We start from the raw sequence: 23,927 nt of genomic DNA, 5'->3' as shown, positions 1-23,927 counted from the left end.
CAGTGGTACTAAATTATTATAACTGTAATGAAAAGGAGAGAGAAAGGAATGAAGTCCAAGAGATACAAGTGATGTACGATACAGTGCCCACCACCCGCTGATGGCTGCCCCGCCCATCCCGGTCACTCCCAGTCCCTGCACTGGCTGTGCCCTCCCAGGCTCTGCAATGTCCCTTCAGCCTGCCCGGGGCAGCTGTCCCAGCCAGGCCCCAGCTCCTCGTGTGCTTCTCACTGACACAGCCTGGGAAAGGCCTTGGCTGGGGTAAGCTCCACTTAGCAACAACCACAACAACGGGGTGTTGTCAACGTGATTCCCACAGTAAATCCAGAACACAGCACTGAACCAGCTACTAAGAAGGAAATTAACTCTATTCCAGCCCAAACCAGCACAGTTGTGTTTCCCTAATTCTAGATGTGCTGCTGAATGTTCCAGATTCTGTGCTGGTCTCTTCTGTGTTTTTCAGAACTTAGTTATAGAACAGCTTACTTTCAGTTTGTCCACAGATCTCAGTTACTGCTTGCTTAAAAACAAACAAAAAGTAGTATATCAATGATTACTCAGCTTTTTCTTTCGCTTACACTAACTATTGTTCTTTTAGCCTTAAGGGACCTACCTTGTAATTTGCTGTGAGAGTGAGAAATTGTTCTTCTTGTTCAAAAAAGGGTTCTTTTTGTGGCTTTGATTAAAGTGCTGAAGCAGGAGTGGAGAGTATATTAAGCAGAGTACTTGAAATATTGGCAATTTTGTTCTAATCACTTCAAGTAGAGAGTATAGCTGATGTTATTTGCCAGACAAAGTGCATGTTGGAGACAGAAGAAATTTTTCAATTCCAGTAGCAGACCATTAAACTATTAATCAGGTCTTGCTGGGTTTTTTTTTTTCCCCACTTAATAAAAGCAAGGACTTTTCTGAAGCACCACAATTACCAAATTTTTCCACATTTGGTTACAATGGAGGGGAGATGAGTATCTCCAAAGAGTGGAGCTGGTTTAAGCTGTTAGCCCAACTAAAAGAAAGGGAGAAGTTGCTTGAAGGGGACCTATGTTCAGTACTAAGTGTTGCTGACCTCCTGACTTGCTCTCTGGGAGGGAGATGACTTAGGTAAACATGTTATTTAAAAAATGCATCATGAAAGTCATATATGTACAGGAAACTTTCTGTATGCTAACAGGTGTGCTGTTGTACACCACTGCTATGCAAGTACTTAGCCTAAGTATTGTGTGCTAGTACAACACCCTTGGAATAAGATCCTGCGTGTCCATAGGAAGCTGATGAAATGGAAAATGCAACCAAAACAAAGCTGTTGGTGTGGGGATGTATAAAGTCTTAGGGCTGCACAACGGAATTTTCTAGAGAAAGAAATGAAGTAATGTAGCTGAGGGACAGGTCCATGTCAGACAGCAGGGCTATTGCAATTCCTGGGTTACACTACAAAACGCATCAAGTGTTGAAAAAAAGGAAGGCATAGATGTGTGTGGGGAAGTTTTGGGTTTATGATTTGATGGTTTTTGTTAGTTTGGATCATTTTAATTTTGTCTCATGTTACTGTGTAAAGGCCAAGGGCCAGTTCGAATGCTGGTGGAGGGTTAGCATGGGAGGAAGGATGGCAGAGGGGCAAGACCATATCCACTTTCCCTGTTTGCATTTCCTTAGCTCATTCTTCTGGTGGGCATTGTGGCAGAAATACCACGGGTAATTAAAAGAAAAATGTGATGCTTTTTCATTTGTGTGGAGTGGGAACTCTCAAGATTTCTCCTTTTGGGTATTGCTGGCACTTAGCTACTAGTAACATTCACCTCCTTTTGGCTGGAGAAATTACTGGCAGTTCTTTCAATCTAGGAAAGCACTGGTAGGGCAGGGAGAGCCTGGCTGCTGGATCCAAAGAATCCGAACCCTGCTGCAGATGAAGGAGAGCCCACAGCTGCTTGAACCCAGAGGATGCTGTGTTTCAAATAAAGAAAATGTGTTGCTGGCAGAAAAGAAAATTACTTCTTAAATTGTGAATCACATTTTCAGGAATTTTAAAAGCCAACATAGCCTTCTTCCTTGAAAAATTTACTTACAGTTGGAATCTATGGGCATAATTTGTGACTGTCCCTTGCACCCTGCCATATTCAGGAGTTTGGGGACAGCTGTGACTGTCCTTTCCACTCCTGCTCTCCAGCAGTGGGGGAGCCCTCGGAGCTTGCTGCTCTTGCCGGTATCGCTCCTCCAAGCGCCCTGGGAGCGCGGGTCGCCCTGCGAGAAGCGGCTTCAGGTCGCTGACAGCGGCGGCCGAGGCCCCTCGCTTTGTTGTGTGCTGAGTGACAGCGAGCCGGTGACGCTCCCCAGGCATCTGCTCCAGCCCCTAATACGGCCGGGCCTTCTGTCACCACCGCAGCCAGCCTTTAACCCCTGCGGGGTGGGCAGCGCCTGCTTGGCGGCGGCAGCGCTTCTGGCCGGACCTTCCGAGGCGAGCGGGGGCCGGGGTGGGCGTTGGGGCCGGCCGGGGTACCAAAATAGGAGCTGTCGCTGCGGCCCCGCTGCTCCCTCCTCTTCCTAAGACGGTCACGGGCCGCCGCGGGCCGGGAGCCCCTGTAAGCGCCGTGCCGGAGGCGGCCGCGCTGCGCGGAGCGGCGCGGACAAAGCGGCGGGACTGCGGGGCGCGGCGATGGCCGCGGCCGGGCACGAGGAGTACGCGTACCTCTACAGGGACTCCGCGCACCCCGCCGGCTTCCTGGAGGCGTTCCGGGCGTTTTACCTGGACGGGCTGTTCACCGACATCACTCTGCAGTGCGCTTCGGGAGTCATCTTCCACTGCCACAGAGCTGCCCTGGCAGCCTGCAGCAGTTATTTTAAAGCCATGTTCACAGCCGATATGAAAGAAAAATCCAAAAACCAGATCAGCCTTCCCGGGCTCAGCCATGCGGTACTGGAAGCTCTCGTGAATTACGCTTACACATCGCAGATCCAGATAACAAAGAGAAATGTCCAAAGCCTACTCCAGGCTGCAGACCTGCTCCAGTTCGTGTCAGTAAAGAAAGCCTGTGAGCAGTTTCTGGTAAGGCACTTAGATATTGATAACTGCATTGGGATGCACTCCTTTGCTGAATATCATGATTGCTCAGAGCTGGAGAAAGAGTCCAGAAGGATATTATTATGGCAGTTTGAAGAAGTGTGGAAGCAGGAAGAGTTTCTGGACATTGGCAAGGAGAAGCTCTCTTATATTCTCTCCAGGGAGAATCTCAATGTTCAGAAAGAGGATGCAGCCATTGAAGCTGTCATTAAGTGGGTTGCACACAACGTGGAAGGAAGAATAGAAGACATCTGTGAAGTGCTGAGCTGCATCAAAGCAGACTTAAATAATGTGTATTTGAAGTCAGCTTTAAGCCTGCAAAAAAAAAGCCGACTCAATGACAGAAAGATAAGGTCACTCATATATAATGCCCTGAACCTCAGTCCCAAAGGACTTTCCAGAAGATCCACAGCAGCCATGTATGTAATTGGAGGATATTATTGGCATCCCTTATCAGAAGTGCATGTTTGGGATCCTTTAACCAACGCATGGGTCCAGGGAACAGAGATGCCAGATCACACCAGAGAGAGCTATGGGGTCTCTAGTTTGGGACCAGACATATATGTGACAGGAGGTTACAGAACAGAGAGTATTGAAGCTCTTGACACCGTGTGGATATATAACAGTGAGAGAGATGAGTGGACAGAAGGCTGCCCCATGCTCGATGCAAGGTATTACCACTGTGCAGTTTCCTTGAGTGGCTGCATCTATGCACTGGGAGGGTACCGAAAGGGAGCCCCAGTCCAAGAAGCTGAGTTTTATGATCCTTTAATACAGAAATGGCTTCCCATTGCAAACATGATCAAAGGTAGGTAAACTTTTGTATGGTGTCTGCCATCAATGTCAATTCTTTTGTATTTGCCATTTTCAAGTACCATGGAAACATTTAGGATTTGATCCAAATTCTAGAGAAGTCCATGGGAATCTCCTGTTAATGTTAGTGGGCTTTGGTTCAGGTCTTCACTAGCCAAATGACGAGAAACATCCAAATGCTATGCTAAGTCACAGAACAGCAGATGGAAAAGCAAGTGGTAGTCTCAGTTTAATTTTGCCTTCTTTCATGAGTAAAATTTCTCTTCAAATTAGAAAGAAATCAGAAACCTACCCAGGGTAAGAATCCATTCAGTACTCAATCAAAGAGCAAGCTCCAATAAAGGGACTGTATTATTTTATATAAGATTTTCCGTGCAGTCATTTATAAAGGTGTCAAAATTTAAAACTTCCTGCATGGAGTTCCCTCCTATTTCTGTGTGTCATCTGTTTAGGATTTTTTATTTAATCTTTAGTGTGAAGATAATGAAAAGCACTAATACCTGTTTCTAGCAGCCAAAGTAATGATCTACTAAAAATGTATCAATCACAGCCTAACCAAAGAGTATTGATTGTGAGATGAGCTCAGTTGCTCAGAACGTGGTGCTAAATAATGCCAATGTCAGTAATGCCAGGCTTTGATCCCTGTATGTGCCATTCACATAGGAGTTCGACTTGATGATCTTGCTGGGTCCTTTCCAACTCAGACTATTCTGTGATTATTTTGTAACAGTAACAACAATACTACAATTATACATTTTATCATACATTTTTATAAATGAATGCAAATATTTATAATTATAAAATTTACTTCAAATATTTATTGTTATAAAATCTACAGTAAGGTAATGCAACATAATATTTTTCTATATACAAGACAATTTTTGGATATATATGCAAAAGAAAAAAGCAGGCTTTTACAACTTTCTCCATTGTTTGTGTTTTCCTCAAACATTGCTACTATTTTCTATTTCCTTCAAAAATAGAAATGCTATTCTAGCCTTCCTATGAGAATGCTAATCCTATGAGTTACATATTCTATGCCCAGTTGTTTTGCCCAGTTTTCATAAGTGTGAAACTATGTAAGGTGCTCAGATCTCCCTTTGCTTTATTTCATTTTGTTATCCTTAGATAACAGAGTTAAAATGGCTCAATTGTGTTTGTGTCCTCATTTATACAATAGTGTAATTAGTAATACCATGAGAATGACTAAAAGTATCAGAAAAGATACCCTGAGACACTGAACAATGTCAACTCCCATTGTCTTTGCTCAGGCCATCTAAGTGATTTTTAAACAACTCTAACTTAGTGAAACAGTGAAACTAATTGCCTATTCCAAAATCAGTGAGACAATGTGACTTTAATTGCTGCCTAAAAATCCTGTGAACTATTGTGTGGCTGTATTATGTGCAATATGTATTACTGCAGTTCTGTTTAGTCGTTCTTGACTTACACATATCTTGATAAATCTATTTTATTCACATAAAGTTAAGTACTTGCAAGCATATAATGCTAATAAATATTAACAAATCATTTGAAATGGAGTTATGGGTGGAAGAGACCATGGTTATTACGTGCAGTCTGAATGCATGTTTGACTTTCACACTGTGAACAGGAGTTGGAAATGCCACTGCCTGTGTCCTTCATGAAGTCATCTACGTCGCTGGAGGTCACTATGGGTACAGGGGAAGCTGCACCTACGATAAAATCCAGAGATACCATTCAGGCAGGAATGAGTGGAGTATAGTCACCACAAGTCCACATCCAGGTAAATAATTTCTCTAACAAACACAGAGCTTGATTTGACTACTTGTACCTGGGAGTCCTTAAGCCCACTTAGGACTTTTTGGCATATTCCTAATTAAAAAAAGAGAAATGCCTGTAGGGCAGCAAGGGCTGTTTCCAAACTCTGAATGTGGAAAGGAAGGCCTCAAGCATCTGTCCTGTAGAAATCACTATATAAATACTGAATTAAGGAATGTCCACATTCTATTAAATAATATAACTTTCTGTAAAATCCAACTATTCATTGACATTTGTCAAAAATTATTTATATTAATTTTAAAATGGTTTTCTATATGTTCTAAATCTGGTAGCAGTAAGTTTTTAAAGCAATTTTTGCTGAGTACTAGTGCTGTAGTGTAGCAGAAAATCCTGAGGTGTCTCCTAACCTCAATAAGGACATTCAGCCACCCTCAGTGATGCCCAGTGTTTGTCCTGTACTTGCAGTTTAAGTTAATGTTATGATGCTGAGTTGTACTGTATTCCTTTCTTTCTGAAGAATACGGACTGTGTTCAATTACATTACAAAACAAGATCTATTTTGTGGGTGGACAGACCACGATCACTGACTGCTATGACCCAGAGCAAAATGAGTGGAAGCAGATGGCTCACATGATGGAGAGAAGGATGGAGTGTGGCACGGTGGTTATGAATGGATGCATCTATGTAACAGGAGGATATTCCTATTCAAAAGGAACATACCTGCAGAGCATTGAGAAGTACGACCCTGAACTGAATAAATGGGAAGCAGTAGGAAATCTTCCCAGTGCCATGCGGTCACATGGCTGTGTCTGTGTGTATAATGTGTAAGCATTTCGTTTTCATCTTGCTGTTACAAAAACCAGCAGAGGCAGTATTTACAACAGTACTGATTACCTCATGAGGGGTTGTCTAATACAATCTCAGTGTACGTTGTTAACAACTAGATATAATTTGTTCTCGTTTTAAACAACTCAGAAACATAAATGTGGTAACAAGATTTCTGTGTATTTTTCAGTCCAATCATTCTTCGTCATGGAAGTTCTCGAATTACTCTCTTACAATACTTTATACAGCAACATAGGAACTACTGTGAAAAACAGCTTTGTTTTTTTTAATCACTGGATGAAAATATGACTTGGTGCTAGGATGAGTAAAGCCAAACAAAATACAGTTCTAAGGACTACTGGCCTTAAGATGAAATCTTTGTATTCTGAAGGTAGCTGTCGAAATGGTTCATTGACACAAGCCAAGTGTATGGTATATACACAGCAATACCACTTGGATAACTAGGTTATCACATTCTTAAATGGGCATTCACAGGATGCCTCCAACTCTACCCTCAAGTGCCAGAGCAAAGAAAAGCTTAGGCTAGGAATGAGGTAAGAAACATTGGTAGTAGCCTCAGAGCACAGGCCAAAAGCGTGCACTAGTTTTCCAGAAGGAGAAGTAAATTGCCATTCTCACACTCATTGACATTGCCTTAATGTGTTAACTTTTTTTTAAATACCAAGTCAAGATGTGTGCCTGTGTGGAATGGAAGGAGGAAATGAGAGAGACTGGAAAATTAACATCTGCCTGAGAGTCAAACTATTTTGTTTAATCTCATTTGATCTTTTCGAAACTGTGACTTGAGCAAAGGTAACAACTAAAGAAACTTGTCAAAGTATGTTATGCACGAAGAAAAAAATTATCTATAGGATTGATTTATTTATTATTTCTCTCAAAATTTAATATGAGATCTTCAGATTCTGTGTAGAAAGTGGATTTTTGTAAAGTGATTTACAGACAAACAGATCACCCTCTGGATGGCCTGACAGCAGTGATCTGAATGAAGAAATGCTTTGAGGAACAGAGGAGGCTCGCTCAGCACTGATCTCCCAATCCAGTTTATAAAATGACTGCAGAAACAGCTGTTAGACATTGGTGTGAGAGGCAGGGACAACACAGGGCTGCTGTAGGGTGTGCTGGGAACTTCCCACACCAGCACTGCCACCTCAAATGAAATTCTGGTTTTATTGTATTTTTCAGATATAAAGGAGGGACTTTTCCAAGCAGTAAACTCCGAGTTTAATAATAATATTATTTAAATAATATTATTAAATATTATTAAATATTATTAAATAATATTATTATTTAAATAATATTATTATTTAAAAATAATATTTATTTTGCTTGATCACAAGCATTTTCAGCTTTTTTTTCATTATTCTTTCACATTTTTATGCTATTTCTGACTTGCATTTGACTGCTGGTAGCAGGTGGCACTCAACTCTGGGTTTGATGTGAAGTTCTGTGGTCTATATGTACAGTTCTTTATTTAATATTTTCATATGTTGCCTCACGATGTCAGAAGCTTGTGCGTGTGTTCCGTGTTTTGCTTTGTTACCCATCCCACTGAGATATATTTAAGGATCCGATGTCATTTGTTTAAAGACTCCAAACTCCAAAGAGGTGCAGAGAATTGAACTCTGAGGCTGTTTGAAATGCGTGGGCCACGCAGGTGGGCAAATAGATAAAGTGAATTTATTTCTCCTGGAAATCTCCGCAGCTGAGAACTGCCCAAGGGCAGGTAGAGATTTAAAGGACAGCATCACAAGAACATGAAGGTGATCTTTGTATTGCATGAAACCACAATGAACTCAATGCCTTCATGTAATATTTCAGTGCAAATTATGTACCCGTGAAGCATCAAAACCACAAGCATACAACAGCTGCTTGTGGCTGGCCTTGAGGTTCATTCTGGCCTTTATCCTGTCAATCATGAGTTGGTGAAAGGATCTAAGAGCAAGGTGAGGACTAACAAACCCAAACCCCTCAGCATCCACGTGTCAACTGCTTCCAAACTAGGTGCCTGATGATGCTGAAGGACAGTGCTGTTCCAGGGCTGCAAGCTGACTCAGTGCCCCTGGCATCCTGCAGGCAAGCAAAAGCTGCTTTTCGGCCTCAGTGTTAACTGCAAAGGGGAAAAAAAGCCTTTAGCTCTCCCCTGTAAGGAAAGCGTTTGTTGTCTGGCATAAACAAAAGTCAAAGAAATTATTGCTTAGGACTTCAGTTCAAGCCTAATTGCTCAGAGATTTTCAATGCATTAGAATAAATGGAGAGAAGAGTCAGTTCAGACTCATGGTTAAATTTCAACTGGTGCTATTTTTCCCAATAACCTGCAGTGCCTTTTTAAATTAACTCATGTAGCACATCCCAAGGTGTGTTGCACTCAGGTCTTGGGCACAGGTAGGACAATGAACTCAGCAGGAGGAACAGAATTCTGACCTGTGGGCAGCAGCCTGCCAGAGGCGGGGAGCTCAGAGCAGGGACTCTATTACCCATCTGTGTAATGTGTTTTTTAAAACAGTTGAATGTAAACACTGAACTATTGTGCTACTGAACCTGTATTGTGGTAGACACTGTTTTACTGTTTCACTTGTAAACTAGGAAATAAGTAATGTGGAAGTCAAATCAATTGTAAAGTCAATAATATTTCTTAAAATTTTCACTTGTGCGATTCCCGTGTTTGTAGCGCTATAGATGCCCACAGTACATCTGCAGTGTTCAAGTGAATGTTTGCGATTCTTAATAAATGTAATGTAGCACCAGTGTGCAAATTCAGGTTGTTAAGTTACTTTCTCTGCTCAGTGCGCAGAAGCTGTGACCGCAAAGCCCTCACGAGCGCGCGGCCCGTGCGCGAGCCGCTCTGGGGCCGCTGGGGGCGGGGCCGCGCTGGGGCCCCGCCCCGGAAGTGGCGCGCCCGTGAGGGGCGGGCGGGCCGCAGGGGCTGCTGGGCCGCGGGGCCGACTGGCGGTCTCTGGAGCGGCGGAGCGGGGCCGAGCGCGCAGGTTCGTGTGGGGCCGCTCCCGGCGGCTCCCGGCGGCTCCCGGGCCGCGCCGCTGCTCGGGCGTGCCCCGCCGGGCCCGGCCCTGCCGGGGAGCGCGGGGCCGCGCCGGGCCGGGGCTGGCGGCGGGGCGCGGCGGCCGGGCCGGGAGGGAGGCGGGGGCGGTCCCGGAGCAGGGGAGCACGTGCCGCCTGTGCCCCGGCGGAGGCGCGGAGCGGGCCCGGCCGTGGCCCGCGGTCACCGCCGGCAGCGCTTCAGCGGCGCTCGGTGCGCGCTGCGGGGCTCGGGCCGTGCGAGCAGGCGGAGCCGGCGGTACCGCTCCCGCCGCAGGGCCCCGGGCCCGGCCCGAGGGCAGCGCTCCCGCTCCTGTCGTGCAGAGGTGTCCCTGCGCGGGACTGGGCCACGGCGCCCGCGGCTGTCTGAAGAGGGGTTTGTTAGCGCTGCAGGCGTGTGAAAGTGTCAACAGCAAACTGCTACTCTCCTAGCACACTTCAGGGGCCGACATTTCAATTCAAATGTTTTGGAAGATTTTTTTCTTACATTGCACTGATTCTGCTCAAAAAAATCTGTTAAAGGTAACATCTGTGAAAATGTGGTTGTAGTTAATCTTTACCCTTAAACAAAAACCAGGCTCAGAGCTCTTATACAGTAGTTCCTGAAGAAGGCATAACATGAATAACAGTTCCATGTTACTTTATCGGAAAAGCTTTCTTATTTAAAAAAAGCCTTTCACTCTATTACAGTAATGGTAGAATCAGCCTGCAACTAAACTCTGTCCAGAGCTTGAAACCAAATGTCTGGTAAGAGGAAAATCGACTTGAGAGTTCTTTTGGGATGATCTAGCTAATATAGTGTGGGATCTAATCGTTCTAGTTAAGGGGCTTGACTGTAATTTTTTATAATTTAAACCTAATGACTGCTTGCTTTAACATTATTTTTACGTTCTGTGTGGTACTGATACAGACTTTTGGCATATGGAACGAATAAGTCGGTGTAGTTTATTAAGAAAGCCCTTAAAATAAAATGTTTTGTGGGATTTTGCATGCAGTTCAGACTGTGATTAGTGTTCATTGGAGCTTTTTATCAGTCTTCACTGCTGCACAGCAACTGAAAACTATTGATTTGGAAGTTGCCTTGTGCCAAATGACTGAGCTAAAGAGTCTGAAGTGAGCATGTGCAGACAAGGCTAGAATTTCTCTTACATTAGGAGGTGCTTCTGCTTGTGTTCTAAATAGGTTTTGTTCTAAATCACTGAGCTGAACTCCATGCATGACAAGCTTGAGTCTTTGTTAGTCTTGCCTACGGTTTGTTCCTTGCAGCTGAAAGGATGCTATTTAGAAAAACCTTTCCATGTGTAAGACTTATTCTAAAGGACATGTCTTAAGTCTTGTGTCGGAGCATGCTTGTTGGTATTAACCTTGGAAACACTGCTAAGGGAGTAGACTTTGTTTTTTTCTCTTAACGGTGAAGCTGAGCCTTATGTGGAAATTGAGTTTTTGGTTTTGAGTATTTTGGTACCTGGGCTGAGGCAGACTGGGACACCAGTCAGAGACTGCTCTGTAGGTTGCCATTAAATTATATCAAATTTGGTATAATGTAAAATAGAAACCCGATTTCTCTCACACGTAGGGTGTTAAGACAGTACCAGCACCTGAACGGTGGTGAGGTGTCAGTCTCCTGTAGTCAGGGTGGCTCATGTGGGACATCTCTGAAGTAACTGCAACTCTCAGCTGGGGTGCTCTGGCCTGGGTTTTGTAAAGTGCTTTTTAGATAAACGGATCACACTCAGCATAGCTGGCAACTAACACGTGCTGAAATCATGCTTTAAGGAGTGTTACTGGGTTAGGTACAGGTGCAAGCACCTTTCAAGGCTCTTAAGTGCTGAAGAATTACAAGTAAGTTCCAAGGATTTGCCTTGAGCTCAGGAAGAGGAAACGGGAATACTGCAGACTGCAGTAGGCTGGACAGTTATTGGGGAATTAAACTACTCAAATAAGATGAGGCTGCCAGCTGGGCATTCTGATGAAGACCATAATTTCCTGTCACGAGGGCACCCTGGGGGAGTTTTGCCTCTTGTGTTGCCAGTCATCTTGATGCTCTGAAAGATGCTACTGCCCTGCAAGTAGCAGAACAGCAGAAGGTGTATGGTTAAATCTCCCAGTAAACCATGCAAGACACGAGTGCCAAAGTGTCTTTGCCAGCAGCCTTTGTGATCACAGATCTGTGAACTGGGGTTACGTGACCAAGAAACCGCTTTGTCTTCAGTAGCGGGAGTTAACAAGTGTGGCAGCGCTCAAAGGGACAGAGAAATCTCTGCTTCATAGTCCAACACTGAATTCAAACTAATTTCTGACAGCTTCATAAAACTACATTTTTTTTCTCAATGATTAATCTTCTCACTCTATTCTCAACACTCTGTCCTTATCTTAAGAGCAACTAGATGGAAAATGTTTGATCCCAGTTAATTTTCTGGCCAGTAGCTGCTTTGTTTGTGGCAGCATCTGATGTACTGGGATTATACACTAGCTGCCAGTTAAGTAAAGCTCCTTCCAAGTTAAAATTTCTTATGTTATCAAAGATACTTGATTTACTATTCAAGCAGAACTGCAGTGAAGACACATTTGTAAAGGAGAGAAGGAGACATCTTTAGGTTGTGTCAGTAAATGCAGTTATTTTCATTCCATCCTCCAGTAACTTCTGTAAAGATTAAACAGGAGATGGGAACTTCAGAACCGTTTCTCATTATACCTATGTAGGAATTGAACATTTTTGTTATTGATTGTTTTGCCTAGTGATGAGAGGTTGGATTTGACTAAAAAAACAAATGTTGGCTCTCAGTTTTGCTGTTGTTCTAAACTGAGGATCTGTGCCTAGAAAAAGATAAATAGCAAATAAGGCTGTGAAGTGCCAGCATTCTTTAAATTCTATCTTAAATAACAACTAACGCTGAGAAGTGCCAGCATTTTTTAAATTTTATCTTGACTGCTGAATGCCAAATGTTGCCCTAACAACCAAAGTGAGGTGTTTTTTTTGCCCAGCTGTTTCATAGTTTCCCCTTGGAGTTCTGCAGTCATGTTAATAGTTGCTTCACAGGCATAAATGTCTGGCTAATGAACTTGGCTGTTACTTTATTTAGATGAGGCTGCAGTGAAATGCAATGCTACATGAATGTAAGTCTGTAGAAAGTACTATTCAAAACTCAGTACTTTTGCTCTGTATTCTCTTCAAAACAGCTGGCGAAAATGGCTGAAAATGGAAATGGTGAAAACATGTCTATCTTGGAAAGCAAAATCTGTCAGCAGATTGAGGTAAGTTCAGTTTGCAGTTCGGGATGTGAGGTGTTTTGGGGGCATTCAATGGCAGGGGCTTGGCTAACTGGAAATTAACTTTATTGAGAGTTAGACTCGAATCTTCAGCTCTTTAAAAATGTCAGAAGTCTGTAACAGGTATTTAATACTTCAGGATAGTCATAACTATAGTTAAGCTGGAAGCTACACTTGTCCGGAGCTGCTTGTAAGAACACCAAAAGAGAAAGGTTTAATTTGGTAGCATTTTAGGTGCTATAGCAAGTGAATCATAGACAATTTCCTACCATGTTTGTTGGGGTTGTTCTACCTGTGCAAATAGGAGGAGAGATCATTTTAATTCTATGTGCCCTAATTTTTGTGGGGAAAAATCATCCTCCTTGGGAATGTCTGCTGGTCAAAATACCAGCACACTGCATAACTTGCTATTATGATTTACTGCTTTGTAATTTATTGCTAGAAATTACAACTAAACTTATATCCCTACTTTGGATTAACTCTTTGTCTCTCTAGAGGCTTGGAGGGTTACCCTTCAACAAAAAACCTGAGCCCACTGCTCTAAATGGGCTTTAAAAAGCCCCAAACCGCTTTCCTGAAGGACAAAATTGTAGCTGCACGTGAATGTCCATTACCATATGGAGCCATTATTTATATATAACAAATAAAATGTGGAGATTCCTCAGCCTCTATATTTTGTTTGTTATATATGAATAGTTGACAAAACTAGATTTCTGGTAATGTTTGAGATGTACTAGAGGTAGTGTTGTAAAACTTGCACTGACTTTTCAAAGCACCGCAATATTGCTGAAAATATTCCAGCTTATCTTATGGTGTCAGGTATTTGACCTTTGCTAGATGACTACTAGTCAGGGGAAGAATCTGATTAACTTGTCTTGAACTGAATTGTCTTCCCATGCCAGACAAGATCAAAATAAAAACATAATAATTAAATAAAATTAAATATAAAATAATGATTTCTTTATCTTATGATGTTTTCTTGAATGAGACCTAGAAATTCCAGTCTATGTGAATGATTTTTCAGTGTGCAAATACAGTATTCTTGCATACGTACACCTTAAATAAGGAGTACAACCTTGATCTGCTGGTGACAAATTTGCATTTTGACTCCGCAGAGCGGGATCAGGGTGATTAAAGCTTACCATGTTAACAGAATAAGCTTTGCTCTTTTCCTAAACAAAACTGCAATCTATCTTTGCCTCTGTAATTCCATTGGATGAAGCACTGTTCCGGTGTGGGGTTGATTTGTTTGGGTTTTTGTGGAGTTTATTTCTCGTGGCTTTGTTTTTACAACTTACATACTGCAGCTAATTTTTGGCAAAGTATCAGATTAAAGCAGGATGTAATAATTTCAGAATTCCCAATTGTTCAGATGAACTGATTTTGGTATGTCTCAATCTACTGCAGTAAGCTGTTAGATGAAAATGAGCTTTTAAGACTGAAAATTCAAAGACACATCTCACTTTCCTCCCCTTCTCCCCCTTCCTTTTTGCAGTACTATTTTGGCAATCACAATCTACCAAGAGACAAGTTTCTAAAGGAACAGATCAAACTAGATGATGGCTGGGTACCTTTAGAAGTAATGATCAAATTCAACAGGTAAAGCAAAGTACAACTAACGTGGATAAAATAGTAACTTTCAGCTACCTATCTCTGTTTGGGGCCAAGTGCTCCTGATGTGCATTTACAGTTCCCATTGCTTTTTTAATATCTGGCTTCAGTTTTGCCTGTGTATTTGTAATTATCTCTGTCTGCTTACTCAATAGGTTAAGTCGCCTTTCAAAAGATTTTGGCGTTATTGTAGAAGCACTAAGAAAATCCAAGACTGGTTTAATGGAAATAAATGAAGACAAAACTAAGATCAGAAGATCTCCAAACAAACCCCTTCCTGAATTAAATGACCAGTATAAAGCTGCAATTAAAAACAGATCTGTTTATGTTGTAAGTAAATTTTTCTTTACTTTGTGCCATCCTGCATGATTTAATTGATAACCCTCTAAGAGTAAAGCTTGAATTAACTTGTACTGTAGAGGTTATAATTTTTAAGACTCACTTTGTGGCATATAATTGAAGCTCATTGCTGTCTTGCAGAAAGGCTTTCCACTAGATGCTACTCTTGATGATATCAAAGAATGGCTCGAGGATAAAGGTCCAGTTGAAAATATTCAAATGAGGAGAACATTGCAGAGAACATTTAAGGTGATGATGAGCACTTAGACCTGGGGCAGGGATCCCTCCTGGCCAACATTCTGTTCAATTACTCTAACAAAATCTCTTATCATTTACCAGGGCTCAATATTTGCAGTTTTTGATAGTGTTGAATCCGCTAAGAAGTTCACAGAGATACCAAATCAAAAGTACAAAGACACAGAGCTGATAGTACTTTTCAAGTAAGTCCACTTCACTTTTACATGAACTAACAGTGCTCAGGGGTGCATTTACACAAGGATCTGGCTTGGCCTGAGTTCTTCATGCTGTTGTACAGGCATTGGTAGATGGACCTTTTGGAGACTTAGCATCTCAACTTGGAAAAATAATTTCACCTGTTTCATGTCTACTGCTGTCTTAGAAACTAATTATAACAGAATATTTTAAATTAACTTATATTCTGTTGAAGGGAAGAGTATTGTACAAAGAAGAATGAAGAAAGGAAACAAAACAAAGTAGAAGCGAAAGCAAGAGCTAAACAGTGAGTTACTGTCAATCAAAGTGTGTGTTTTGCTTGGCTGACCACGCTGGCACTGACTCATAACTAACTCAACTTTCTTGCAGGGAAAAAGAAGAAAAGCAGAAACAAGCAGCAGATGCTGAAATGGTATGGGTTTCTTAAATCGCCTACACTTTATAAAGCGAACATGGAATATTCTGTTTAAAATACTGTAACATAGAGCACTTTCTAGAAAGTCCCTTATAGTAAGACTGTTTTGTCATGGTGTTTTGATCTTATTTTCAATAGACAGATTTGTTTACAGGCTCATGTCCTGAATTTACATTATTAGGCATGTTTGCCTCTTCAGAGTGATTCTGAATGCATCGAGATGATTGTTCTTCTATGGTATTTAAAGGATCCATTGAGGATTTCATTGGTATTAGATAAATTTTCAACCTATCAGCCTTCAGAAAGCTGTATTGTAAAATTTAGAGAGTGTAATTTTTATGGGAAAGGAGTCCTAAGTTCCTATAAGTGTATCCCAGTAAGCAAAGCAAACTTAAAGAAAGGAGGGGGGATACACTGTACAAGACTGGACATCAGCAGAACTAGGTTATGTAGGAAAAATGCTGGAATTACTGTAACTGAACTGCCTGCCTGTCCCTATCGTGTTTAATAGGATTGAGGGAGGAATATGAATGTTCAAACTTGACTCTTCAGTGATAATGTGGGGGGTTTTAATTTAATTTAGAAGTCTCTAGAAGAAAAGACAGGATGTCTTTTGAAGTTCTCTGGTGATCTGGATGACCAAACGTGCAGAGAAGACCTCCATGATGTATTTTCTGGTCACGGAGAAATCAAGTGGATACACTTTGTTAGAGGTGCGAAGGAGGTCAGTAATCTCAGACAAGGCCTTAAGATCTCTGTGTTGAAGTTTGAAAATGAATGATTAAATGTTTGTTCTTTTATGGTATCAAGTAAATTATTGTCTTGTGAAATTGCAGAATATTTAGAGAATTAAATCATTCCCTTCTTTCAAAAGAACAGATAAAGGTTCCAGCCTTGTTAGTTGATAAGGTCAAAACTGAGAATGTTCATTAGCACAGTCTGAGGGCTTTGCTTAACTCTAGACATGTTTTACACACACAAAAGAGTAATGAATTTGCTGAGGCACTTGACAGGATATATGGTTTATCATTCTAGCTGAATGTTTTTGCAGTAAGATTAAAATGCAAATGCCACTCTTCTTTTAAAGGGAATTATCCTATTTAAGGATATTGCCAAAGAAGCTCTGGAGAAAGCCAAAGCAGCACATAATGGAAACCTGCAGCTCCGGAACAAGGATGTCTCATGGGAAGTGCTAGAAGGAGATGCAGAGAAAGAAGCTCTGAAAAAAATCCTGGAAGATCAGCAGGAATTGCTGAAACAGAAAACAAAAGGTTCTCCCTCATCTTATTAATTTAAGCCTTTATAATGTCCTAGAATTGGTGTATGAAATTCACTCTTAGGTAGTGAATATACACTGCCTGCTGACTTTAACTGTAAAGCAGTCTCTGCAGCTGCCAATTAAAAGATAAATGACACAAAGTTCTTGATCTTGTATGTCCCCAGGGCGCAAAATGAAAGGAAAAGGAAGAGGAGGAAAGATACCTCAGGGTGCACAGAAAGGAAAAATACAGTTTCAGGGCAAGAAAATAAAGTTTGAGAATGATGAGGAAGATGGTGAAAATGATAAAACAGGTATGTCATTCTGTGCACTTAAAGCAGCTTATTCAGTACTTTTACAGTAAGTAGCCCCATGTACTCATGTTTCAGATATGGCTCTACTTTGTAGCATTTCTGCCCTGCTGACAGTATCTGCTTTAAGAATTTTGTGCTCCATTCCTTCCACAACTGTTCAAAAAGCCTATTAAGATAATTATTAGATAGATAAGGCTATACTGCACAGCCGTTTAAAACATTAGGCTTTGAGAGATGGTGGTTGTCAGCAGCATTACACAACTGTACAGACTCAGTCTCTTGAATGGCTTTTTTTTTTTTTGCCTTAAGGATGTGAGAAGATGTGATAGTTCAGCCTGTCAGTATTTAGCTTGGAGCAGAGGAAGTGTTAAGCTTCTGTTCATCACATACAGCACCTGCTTAACTAAAGTCCAGTAAACCCTACTCCGGTAGATTATTTTCATTTTCTTACCTGCCCTCCTGCTGTGGAGTTAGACAGGGGTAAAGCTCCTCAAATGGGGTATTTCAGAAGAGCTTTAGTCACAGTAATAAGCAAATCCTCTAGTGTAGCTGTGGCTGTACACAGCTGGCACTCAAACTTACATGGTGGGAAGAGTGTGGGTTTTTTCCAAAGATTTCAGGCAAAGCTTTCCTTTACCCTAAATGACTACGTGTTCAATCTTGCAGAACCTGCAAGTCCCAAGAAGAGACCGCTAGAGGAAACAGAAAAGGAAGAACCTGCACCAAAACAACTGAAAACAGAAAATGGAGATGGCAATCAGTAATACTCAAAAGAATTTTAAAAAATAGTGGTTTTATTGTTCCATTTTCAATAGGTTTTAAAGACATGCCTCAGTTCAGGACTTTTTGGCAGAAAATCTAATGAAGTCCACTTCAATGTCAACCTACAATAAGAGAAAAGCTTCATTTTATTGGGTTACAGCTTTCTTTTTTTGTTGTTTAAGAAGCATGCTTACTCTTAACATAAAACCCTGGAAAACTTTTCTATTTATAGTTTTTGTTTATACTGTCAGATTTCAATTTTTCTGGCATCTCATTCAAATGTAAAAGATTTTGGACTTTGTAATCTTGTGGTTATGTTTAATAGCAGCTGGCAATAAACTCAGAACTTAAAACTGTTTCTACTGATGCCTGGTTAATATAGTATAATGCTTCAACTGTGAAGTAGCCAAGATTAGGACAGACCTAAATAATTTTAAGTTCAAGTCACCAAAAGCATGGTCACCAGCTGATTAAAGCTTCTGTTCTTTGATGCTCATGATACCTAACAGTTTTAAACTATTGCTCAGTCTCCTCTGTCCTTCCCTCATGGTAAGGGATGTGGATACATGGCTTCTAGGCCATTTAGTAGCCACGAACGTGCTATGGCCTTAGGCTCCCATACTGAAGTGTCTCGGCTGTATTTTTTAACAGTGGGATGAAGTGCATGAGTTCCTCCTGCTGCCCCCAGGCTGGCTCTGAAATGATGCTTCTGCTCTAACATAACATCCTTGTTGCTGTGGCCTTCAGCTCTTCATCGGCTCCAAGTCCCAGCTGCAGACAGCGCTGAGCACAGAGCTCTCAGGAGCTGAGTCAAGGAGGCCACCCTTAGCTCTATCACATCTAACTGCAGTGCTGGCTGTAATCTTTGTGTATGGCTTTGACTGGCAACATGACTCTTTTACCTGTTCAGCTACAAACTGTAACAGCAACGATGTGACTGAATGCTGTGAGTGTTCTTCACGGAGTACACATGGCCCTAAAACTTAAGTTTCATTAAAGAGAATTTATTTACCTCAGTATTTTCTCAGTTATGTTAGGTTTTATACTTACTGATTTCTTCTTATGGAACTTGTATGAAGCCGGTAAGTCAAACCTAAGTTCTGTGAACAGTATAAAGAATATGTGTTAGACTAGGATGATAAACAGCCATGTTTCTCATGTCTGCATCTGTTGTGGCCTGTCATAACATGTTTTAGCTCTGCACTAGATGATGACTAAACATTGAAGCCGTCCACATCAGACAGTTAAGTGGATGGCTGAAATGCAGTTGTTTCAAGCACTCGAGCAACTTCACATCTCAAGTTCTATTACTGTGAAAAGCATCTGGTCAGTGGTACTGAAGAACTGGGAAGACACTTAGCTGTCAAAAATATTTAGGTGACTAAGGACAGGATGCTTTTTTTTTGTTTGTTTTGTTTGCTTTTCTTTTTCAGTAGCACTCCCTTTGAAGCAGGAAGAGAGGTAACTTCTGCTTGAAGACAAAATCTAGTCCAGGAACAAGCCTAATTCTGCACAGAATATGTATTCCTCAGAGCTTTAAGTGCCAGTCTGTATTCCAGCCATGTAGAAAAAAAATGTAAAAAAAGGTCTGCTAAAAACAGAAAGACCTGTGTCATTTCTGTGTCATATCTCAGGCTGCTATGACTGGCTGGTAATGTTTGAGATAGTATCCCAAAACAAAAGGGTTTTGGGTTTTTTTCTGTTAACAGTAAATCAATATTACCTGCTAAGACTTGCATTGTCACTTCCCATTCTGCTGCTTTCTTCTGAATGTGCTACAAAAGTAGATAGTGTAGAAATGAGCATTTAAAATTATCTATTTATAATTATAAACATCTACACCTCTGTACTTAGCCTGTGCTTTTGGTATTTAGGCTGAAGCACTAGATCACATACTTACCTTGATGTATGTGAGACTGCAGTTATTTGTTGTGATTAGTATTTACTCCAAACATACCCCACAGAGTTAGCAGATCAGTGAAGCTACAGCTATTTATATAGCCAATTGTTTTGTTGTCTGGTTAGTTCTTGCCCTGCTAAAATGAAGAACTTACCTGCCGTGTTGAAGTTTTGTGAAGGGAATATACAGCTGTTTTTGCCATTTGTAGAGCAGTTTTCAGAAAAATCATATCAATTCCTAAAAGAAAGATGAAATTATTAGAATTGTCTAATGGAAGCTCAAAGATCTGTTTAATTTTTTTCTGGAACAATAGCTACTTGAGAAACAGCACTGAATACATTAAGGTACAGAAAGTATTTCTAAAACATACTCAATTGCTTTTAATAAAATAAAAATGATAGGGATATGAAATATCTAGTATTGTTTATTTCAAATCCCAGTGACTTAGTTACAATGTTGAAGTCGTTAAATCTTAGGAAGCTGATTCCAGATCAACAAAACATTAAGTAATTAGAAAAAGTAACTAATAAAGGAGATGTTTCATTGAAAGCATTTCCTTGCTGTTCTGTTTGTGTAATTTCTGAGTTTCACAATTACCAACCTTTGTTGTGCTTTGTCCCAAACGGAGGGTTCATAATAACTGTATCAAAAGCATCTGACATGCTGTCAGATAAAGAGCAGATGTCACACTGAACCATGTTGACATTTGTGAGCTCAAAGTCTTCAATATTGCTATTAAATATTTCCAGTGCATCTCCATCTATGTCAAGCCCCACACAGAATCTATTAAAAAAGAAAAGTGTCATTTATTAGCCTACTACAATCTAAAATGACTTTTAAATTCTGCAGAAAGAGATCTGTGTACACAACTTGTTTTATCTAGGAAATGTAACAAGCATACATTATAAATCCAGTGCTGATAAAAATTCAAGTACTTCTGCTGCCCTTTCTCAAGTACAAATCTAAATTTTGTTAAAGAAATTTCATTTGTTCATTTAATATTTATGGGGAAAGCAAATGACTTCCAAATTCATGACAGCTGTCCATCACTTTCACAGTATGAATGGTTATTGATGGTCAAGACTTGGTAAATAGCCTGATTATGCAGCATATTATAAACCTGAAATGCTTTAGTTCAGCAGTGCTGCGTTTTAATCTTACTTTCTACTCTTCCATGCCAGAAAAAAATATAAGCAGAACTTAATATTAAATACTTACCCTGCTCCTAACATTGCACTTCCAATGCTGAGCATGCCACAACCGCATCCTAAATCTGCAATTGTTTTGTTTTCAATGTCATCAAAAGTATTGTGAATTGTATAAAGCATACATGCTGGGGGAAGAAAACACAAACAAAACAGGTCAGTAATACCAAATATGTATGTGATTAATCAAGAAAAGCTGTTTCTGCCTTCAGAAAACTCCTCATTTTGCATTAGAAAACCCCTTCAGCTAAGCTGAGTTCTCCCTGCCTGTAATTCTCTTTTTCATCTTTATGTGAAGAGTCAAAAACATTTTGACAACTTACAGACTGTGGCTCTTTGGTGGAGAGACAAAGCTCTGAGTATTGCTTGTGGAAAAAGTATGCCTCTTAACTTTTTTGGGGAAAAACAGTAGGATATTAAATATGGAAAAGAGCATAATTAAGGTATAGATGAGTGTCTGGATATACACTTTTACTGGTTTTGTGGATCATGACATAACTCCATTTCAGCTTCTACAGTTACAGATTAAGATTGCTTCTATCACAACATTATCTTTTAAATTAATTCATTTGATTTTTAGATTGGACATTACCAGAATACTACTATACACATTCCTGTTGGGATATACTTTCTTAACTACTTTTAGCGCAAAGCCTTCAAAGGAGACAATGCAGGAGAAAATTTATTGAATTAAAAGTGCTGATGAACTAGTAAAAGAAGACAGTGGTGTGGGTCACCTCTACCTGCAATATGAGGTCTTGTTGGATACTGTTCAAGGAGTAGTTTTGGGCTTTCAAAAGTATCAACTTGTTGAAGACAGCTTTCCAGTTCTTTAAGCTTTAATTTCTTCATGTTTTTGGTTAAACTAAAGAAAATAATTTGTCATTAGTTATAACAATATAAATAAACCACTTATGCTCTTAAATGACTTCATACTTAAAAACCCCCAGTACTCTTCAGCATCTCCCGGGTGTTTTCACGCTGCCGTTTCCCGGGACGCCAGCGCGATGATGGGGAACGAGCGCGGAGCCGGGCGGCGGCGGCAGCCCCTCTCCTCCCCGGCTCCCGGAGTTCAGGCCCTGGGCTCCGCTTCTACCGCCCGCCGCCCAGCCCGAAGCGGGGCAGGAACCGATCCCAGCGACCGCCACCGCGCACACCGCCCGCCGGCCGCACAGCGCCGTCCCCGCGCCCCGCGCCCCTCACCGCCGCTGGGCCGGGCCGGGCCGGGCCGCTGCGAGCGCCGCCGCGCACTTCCGCCGCGCCGCCCCGCCCCTTCCCGGCCCCACGGGCACCTGCGGGAATGACACGCCGGGGAACTTCTCCGTGTGTCGCCAACAAGTGCGGGATTTGGTCTCCTGTATTATAAACATGAGACATTTTATTGCGGCCTTACGTGTCACCGCTGCGCGGTGCCTGAGAAAGCGCCCGAGGACACGCCTGCCAGACCGGGCTTTCTTGGTGGTCCCGCTCCTGAGTGCCCTTAGGGACAGAACAAGGAACTGGAATTGTGCCGGTGCGCTGGGAAAAGCGGTCCTGGAGAGAGGAGTAACACTGACCTGGAACCGCAACGCGACACAAGCCGCCAGCAGACGGGCGGCATAGGAAACGCGGGCAGAGCCAGAAGAGAGGCAGCTGCCTTGGGGCTCGTAGCTGTCGGGTAGAAGGTTACTCTTGTTTAGGAATAGATTTTTTATAAGGTTTTCCATTGCACAGTTGAAAATCGAGGTTTAAAAGGGTCGATCGGTGTGTGAAACACGGCAACTCGCATCCACATGCGTTCTCTCCTGGTGGGAGCGCGCAGGCAGCCGCACGCCGGTACCTCGGGGGGAGGCTCTGCGGACACCCCGGGCTGCGATGCTGCTGCCGGAGCCCGGCGCTGCTCTGCACCCTCAGTGCTGCTTCATCGCAGCGAGCGCAGAACCGCCGGCCCGCAGCCTCAGAGACGCCTCCCACATTCCCCGCTGTTGCTCCTGCCCTCAAAGCCGCCACCACCTGAGCCCGGCGGGACCCTTGTGGCCAGGATACACGGGCGGCGCCGGGCGTCTCACGGCAGCCGCTTCGCTGCAGGCACGACTCGGTAACAAACGAGCTCCGCTGCCGTCGGGGCCGCCGGCCGGCCCAGGTGCGCCCTCCACGCTCCCTGCGGCTGCCGGGACCCCGGGACGGCCGTGAAGTTTCGGGCCGGCGGGCGGCGACATTTCGTGCGGCGGCGGCGCGGGGCGCGCACCTGCGCGCTGGGAGGGCGGCGGGAAGGCAGGGCGGAGGAAGAGGAGGGTGGTGTCAGGGGAGGGGAGAGGCGGTGTCGGAGGGGGGCGCGGGCGGCGGGCAGGGCGCCGGTGCCGCGGCTATCGCGAGAGGGCGGCGCCGCGGGGCGGGGAGCGAGGGCGGCGGAGGAATCGCGGAGCCGGAGCCCGGCGCGGCCGTAACGGCCCCCCGGTGTCCCGTCATGGCGGGGGCCGGCGCCAGCAGCAGGGACAAGCGGGCGACGGCGGCGCGGCTGAAGGCGGCGCTGGGCGGCGAGAGCGGCGCGGCGGCGGCGGCGGAGCTGCGGGCGCTGCTGGAGAGGGTGCTGGCCCCGGCGGCGGGCCCGGGCGGCGGGGAGGCGGCGGGCGAGGCGCTGGAGTGGTGCCGCTGCCTGCTGTCGGGCGGGGAGCCCTGGGACAGCTTCGTGCAAGCCGTGCGGGCCTACGACCCGGCCACGCTATGCGGCCTGGTTTGGACCGCCAACTTCGTGGCCTACCGGTGCCGGACGTGCGGGATCTCGCCTTGCATGAGCCTGTGCGCCGAGTGCTTCCACCAGGGCGAGCACGCCGGGCACGACTACAACATGTTCCGGAGCCAGGCGGGGGGCGCCTGCGACTGCGGCGACAGCAACGTCATGCGGGAGGCCGG

General features: G+C 43.2%; 4 protein-coding genes across 12 annotated transcripts in view; 3 read left to right on the top strand and 1 right to left on the bottom strand.

Moving 5' to 3' along the window:
- Positions 1–18,288, top strand: part of SSB (small RNA binding exonuclease protection factor La) — a 22,140-nt gene extending 3,852 nt beyond the window's left edge. The window contains exons 1-13 of one of the 3 annotated variants that reach the window (XM_063400547.1): positions 9,377–9,459; positions 10,199–10,255; positions 12,689–12,763; positions 14,274–14,377; positions 14,545–14,719; positions 14,870–14,977; positions 15,068–15,168; positions 15,396–15,467; positions 15,551–15,593; positions 16,180–16,320; positions 16,684–16,867; positions 17,040–17,168; positions 17,835–18,288. In XM_063400547.1, the coding sequence (XP_063256617.1) occupies positions 12,698–12,763; positions 14,274–14,377; positions 14,545–14,719; positions 14,870–14,977; positions 15,068–15,168; positions 15,396–15,467; positions 15,551–15,593; positions 16,180–16,320; positions 16,684–16,867; positions 17,040–17,168; positions 17,835–17,932 (1,221 nt within the window). In that variant the 5' untranslated portion in view covers positions 9,377–9,459; positions 10,199–10,255; positions 12,689–12,697 and the 3' untranslated portion in view covers positions 17,933–18,288. Of the gene's footprint in view, positions 1–9,339; positions 9,460–10,198; positions 10,256–12,688; positions 12,764–14,273; positions 14,378–14,544; positions 14,720–14,869; positions 14,978–15,067; positions 15,169–15,395; positions 15,468–15,550; positions 15,594–16,179; positions 16,321–16,683; positions 16,868–17,039; positions 17,169–17,834 lie in introns of those variants that run through there. The other 2 variants (XM_063400544.1, XM_063400546.1) reach the window with 2 other exon arrangements.
- Positions 2,051–7,714, top strand: KLHL23 (kelch like family member 23). The gene is made up of 3 exons (XM_063400543.1): positions 2,051–3,863; positions 5,481–5,633; positions 6,147–7,714. Exons 1-3 carry the CDS (start codon positions 2,651–2,653, stop codon positions 6,455–6,457), a joined length of 1,677 nt encoding a protein of 558 aa, XP_063256613.1. The 5' UTR covers positions 2,051–2,650; the 3' UTR covers positions 6,458–7,714.
- On the bottom strand, positions 17,933–23,914 carry METTL5 (methyltransferase 5, N6-adenosine). 6 transcript variants are annotated; one of them, XM_063400550.1, is made up of 9 exons: positions 22,592–22,771; positions 22,328–22,390; positions 21,779–21,900; positions 21,049–21,163; positions 20,432–20,613; positions 19,985–20,067; positions 19,654–19,705; positions 18,981–19,030; positions 17,933–18,052 (listed from the first exon to the last, which is right to left on the bottom strand). In XM_063400550.1, the coding sequence occupies exons 1-9, from the start codon at positions 22,633–22,635 to the stop codon at positions 18,005–18,007; spliced, it is 759 nt and encodes a 252-aa protein (XP_063256620.1). In that variant the 5' UTR covers positions 22,636–22,771; the 3' UTR covers positions 17,933–18,004. The 6 variants fall into 6 exon arrangements, with proteins under 6 accessions (XP_063256620.1, XP_063256619.1, XP_063256618.1 ...); XM_063400549.1 differs by lacking the exon at positions 22,328–22,390 and adding an exon at positions 22,429–22,514 and having other exon boundaries at positions 22,592–22,753; XM_063400548.1 differs by having other exon boundaries at positions 22,239–22,390; positions 22,592–22,753.
- Positions 23,336–23,927, top strand: part of UBR3 (ubiquitin protein ligase E3 component n-recognin 3) — a 106,626-nt gene continuing 106,034 nt past the window's right edge. For both annotated transcript variants that reach the window (XM_063400541.1, XM_063400540.1), the window contains exon 1: positions 23,336–23,927. In XM_063400541.1, coding sequence (XP_063256611.1) covers positions 23,482–23,927 — 446 coding nt within the window. In that variant the 5' untranslated portion in view covers positions 23,336–23,481.

Source organism: Prinia subflava, chromosome 6 (assembly GCF_021018805.1).
Source record: "Prinia subflava isolate CZ2003 ecotype Zambia chromosome 6, Cam_Psub_1.2, whole genome shotgun sequence".
Lineage (NCBI taxonomy): Eukaryota > Metazoa > Chordata > Aves > Passeriformes > Cisticolidae > Prinia > Prinia subflava.
This window is presented reverse-complemented; position numbering and strand designations above follow the sequence as displayed.

Excerpts from the sequence above, each read along its gene's own strand:
- KLHL23 (XM_063400543.1), top strand. The coding sequence starts at position 2,651 with ATGGCCGCGGCCGGGCACGAGGAGTACGCGTACCTCTACAGGGACTCC. Across the intron at positions 3,864-5,480 it reads CATTGCAAACATGATCAAAG|GAGTTGGAAATGCCACTGCC; the intron begins GTAGGTAAACTT and ends CACTGTGAACAG. Across the intron at positions 5,634-6,146 it reads CACCACAAGTCCACATCCAG|AATACGGACTGTGTTCAATT; the intron begins GTAAATAATTTC and ends TTCTTTCTGAAG.
- METTL5 (XM_063400548.1), bottom strand. The coding sequence starts at position 22,741 with ATGGAAAACCTTATAAAAAATCTATTCCTAAACAAGAGTAACCTTCTA. Across the intron at positions 20,068-20,431 it reads TGGGACAAAGCACAACAAAG|GAATTGATATGATTTTTCTG; the intron begins GTTGGTAATTGT and ends TCTTTCTTTTAG. Across the intron at positions 18,053-18,980 it reads AGTTCCATAAGAAGAAATCA|GTTGACATTGAAGTGGACTT; the intron begins GTAAGTATAAAA and ends CTCTTATTGTAG.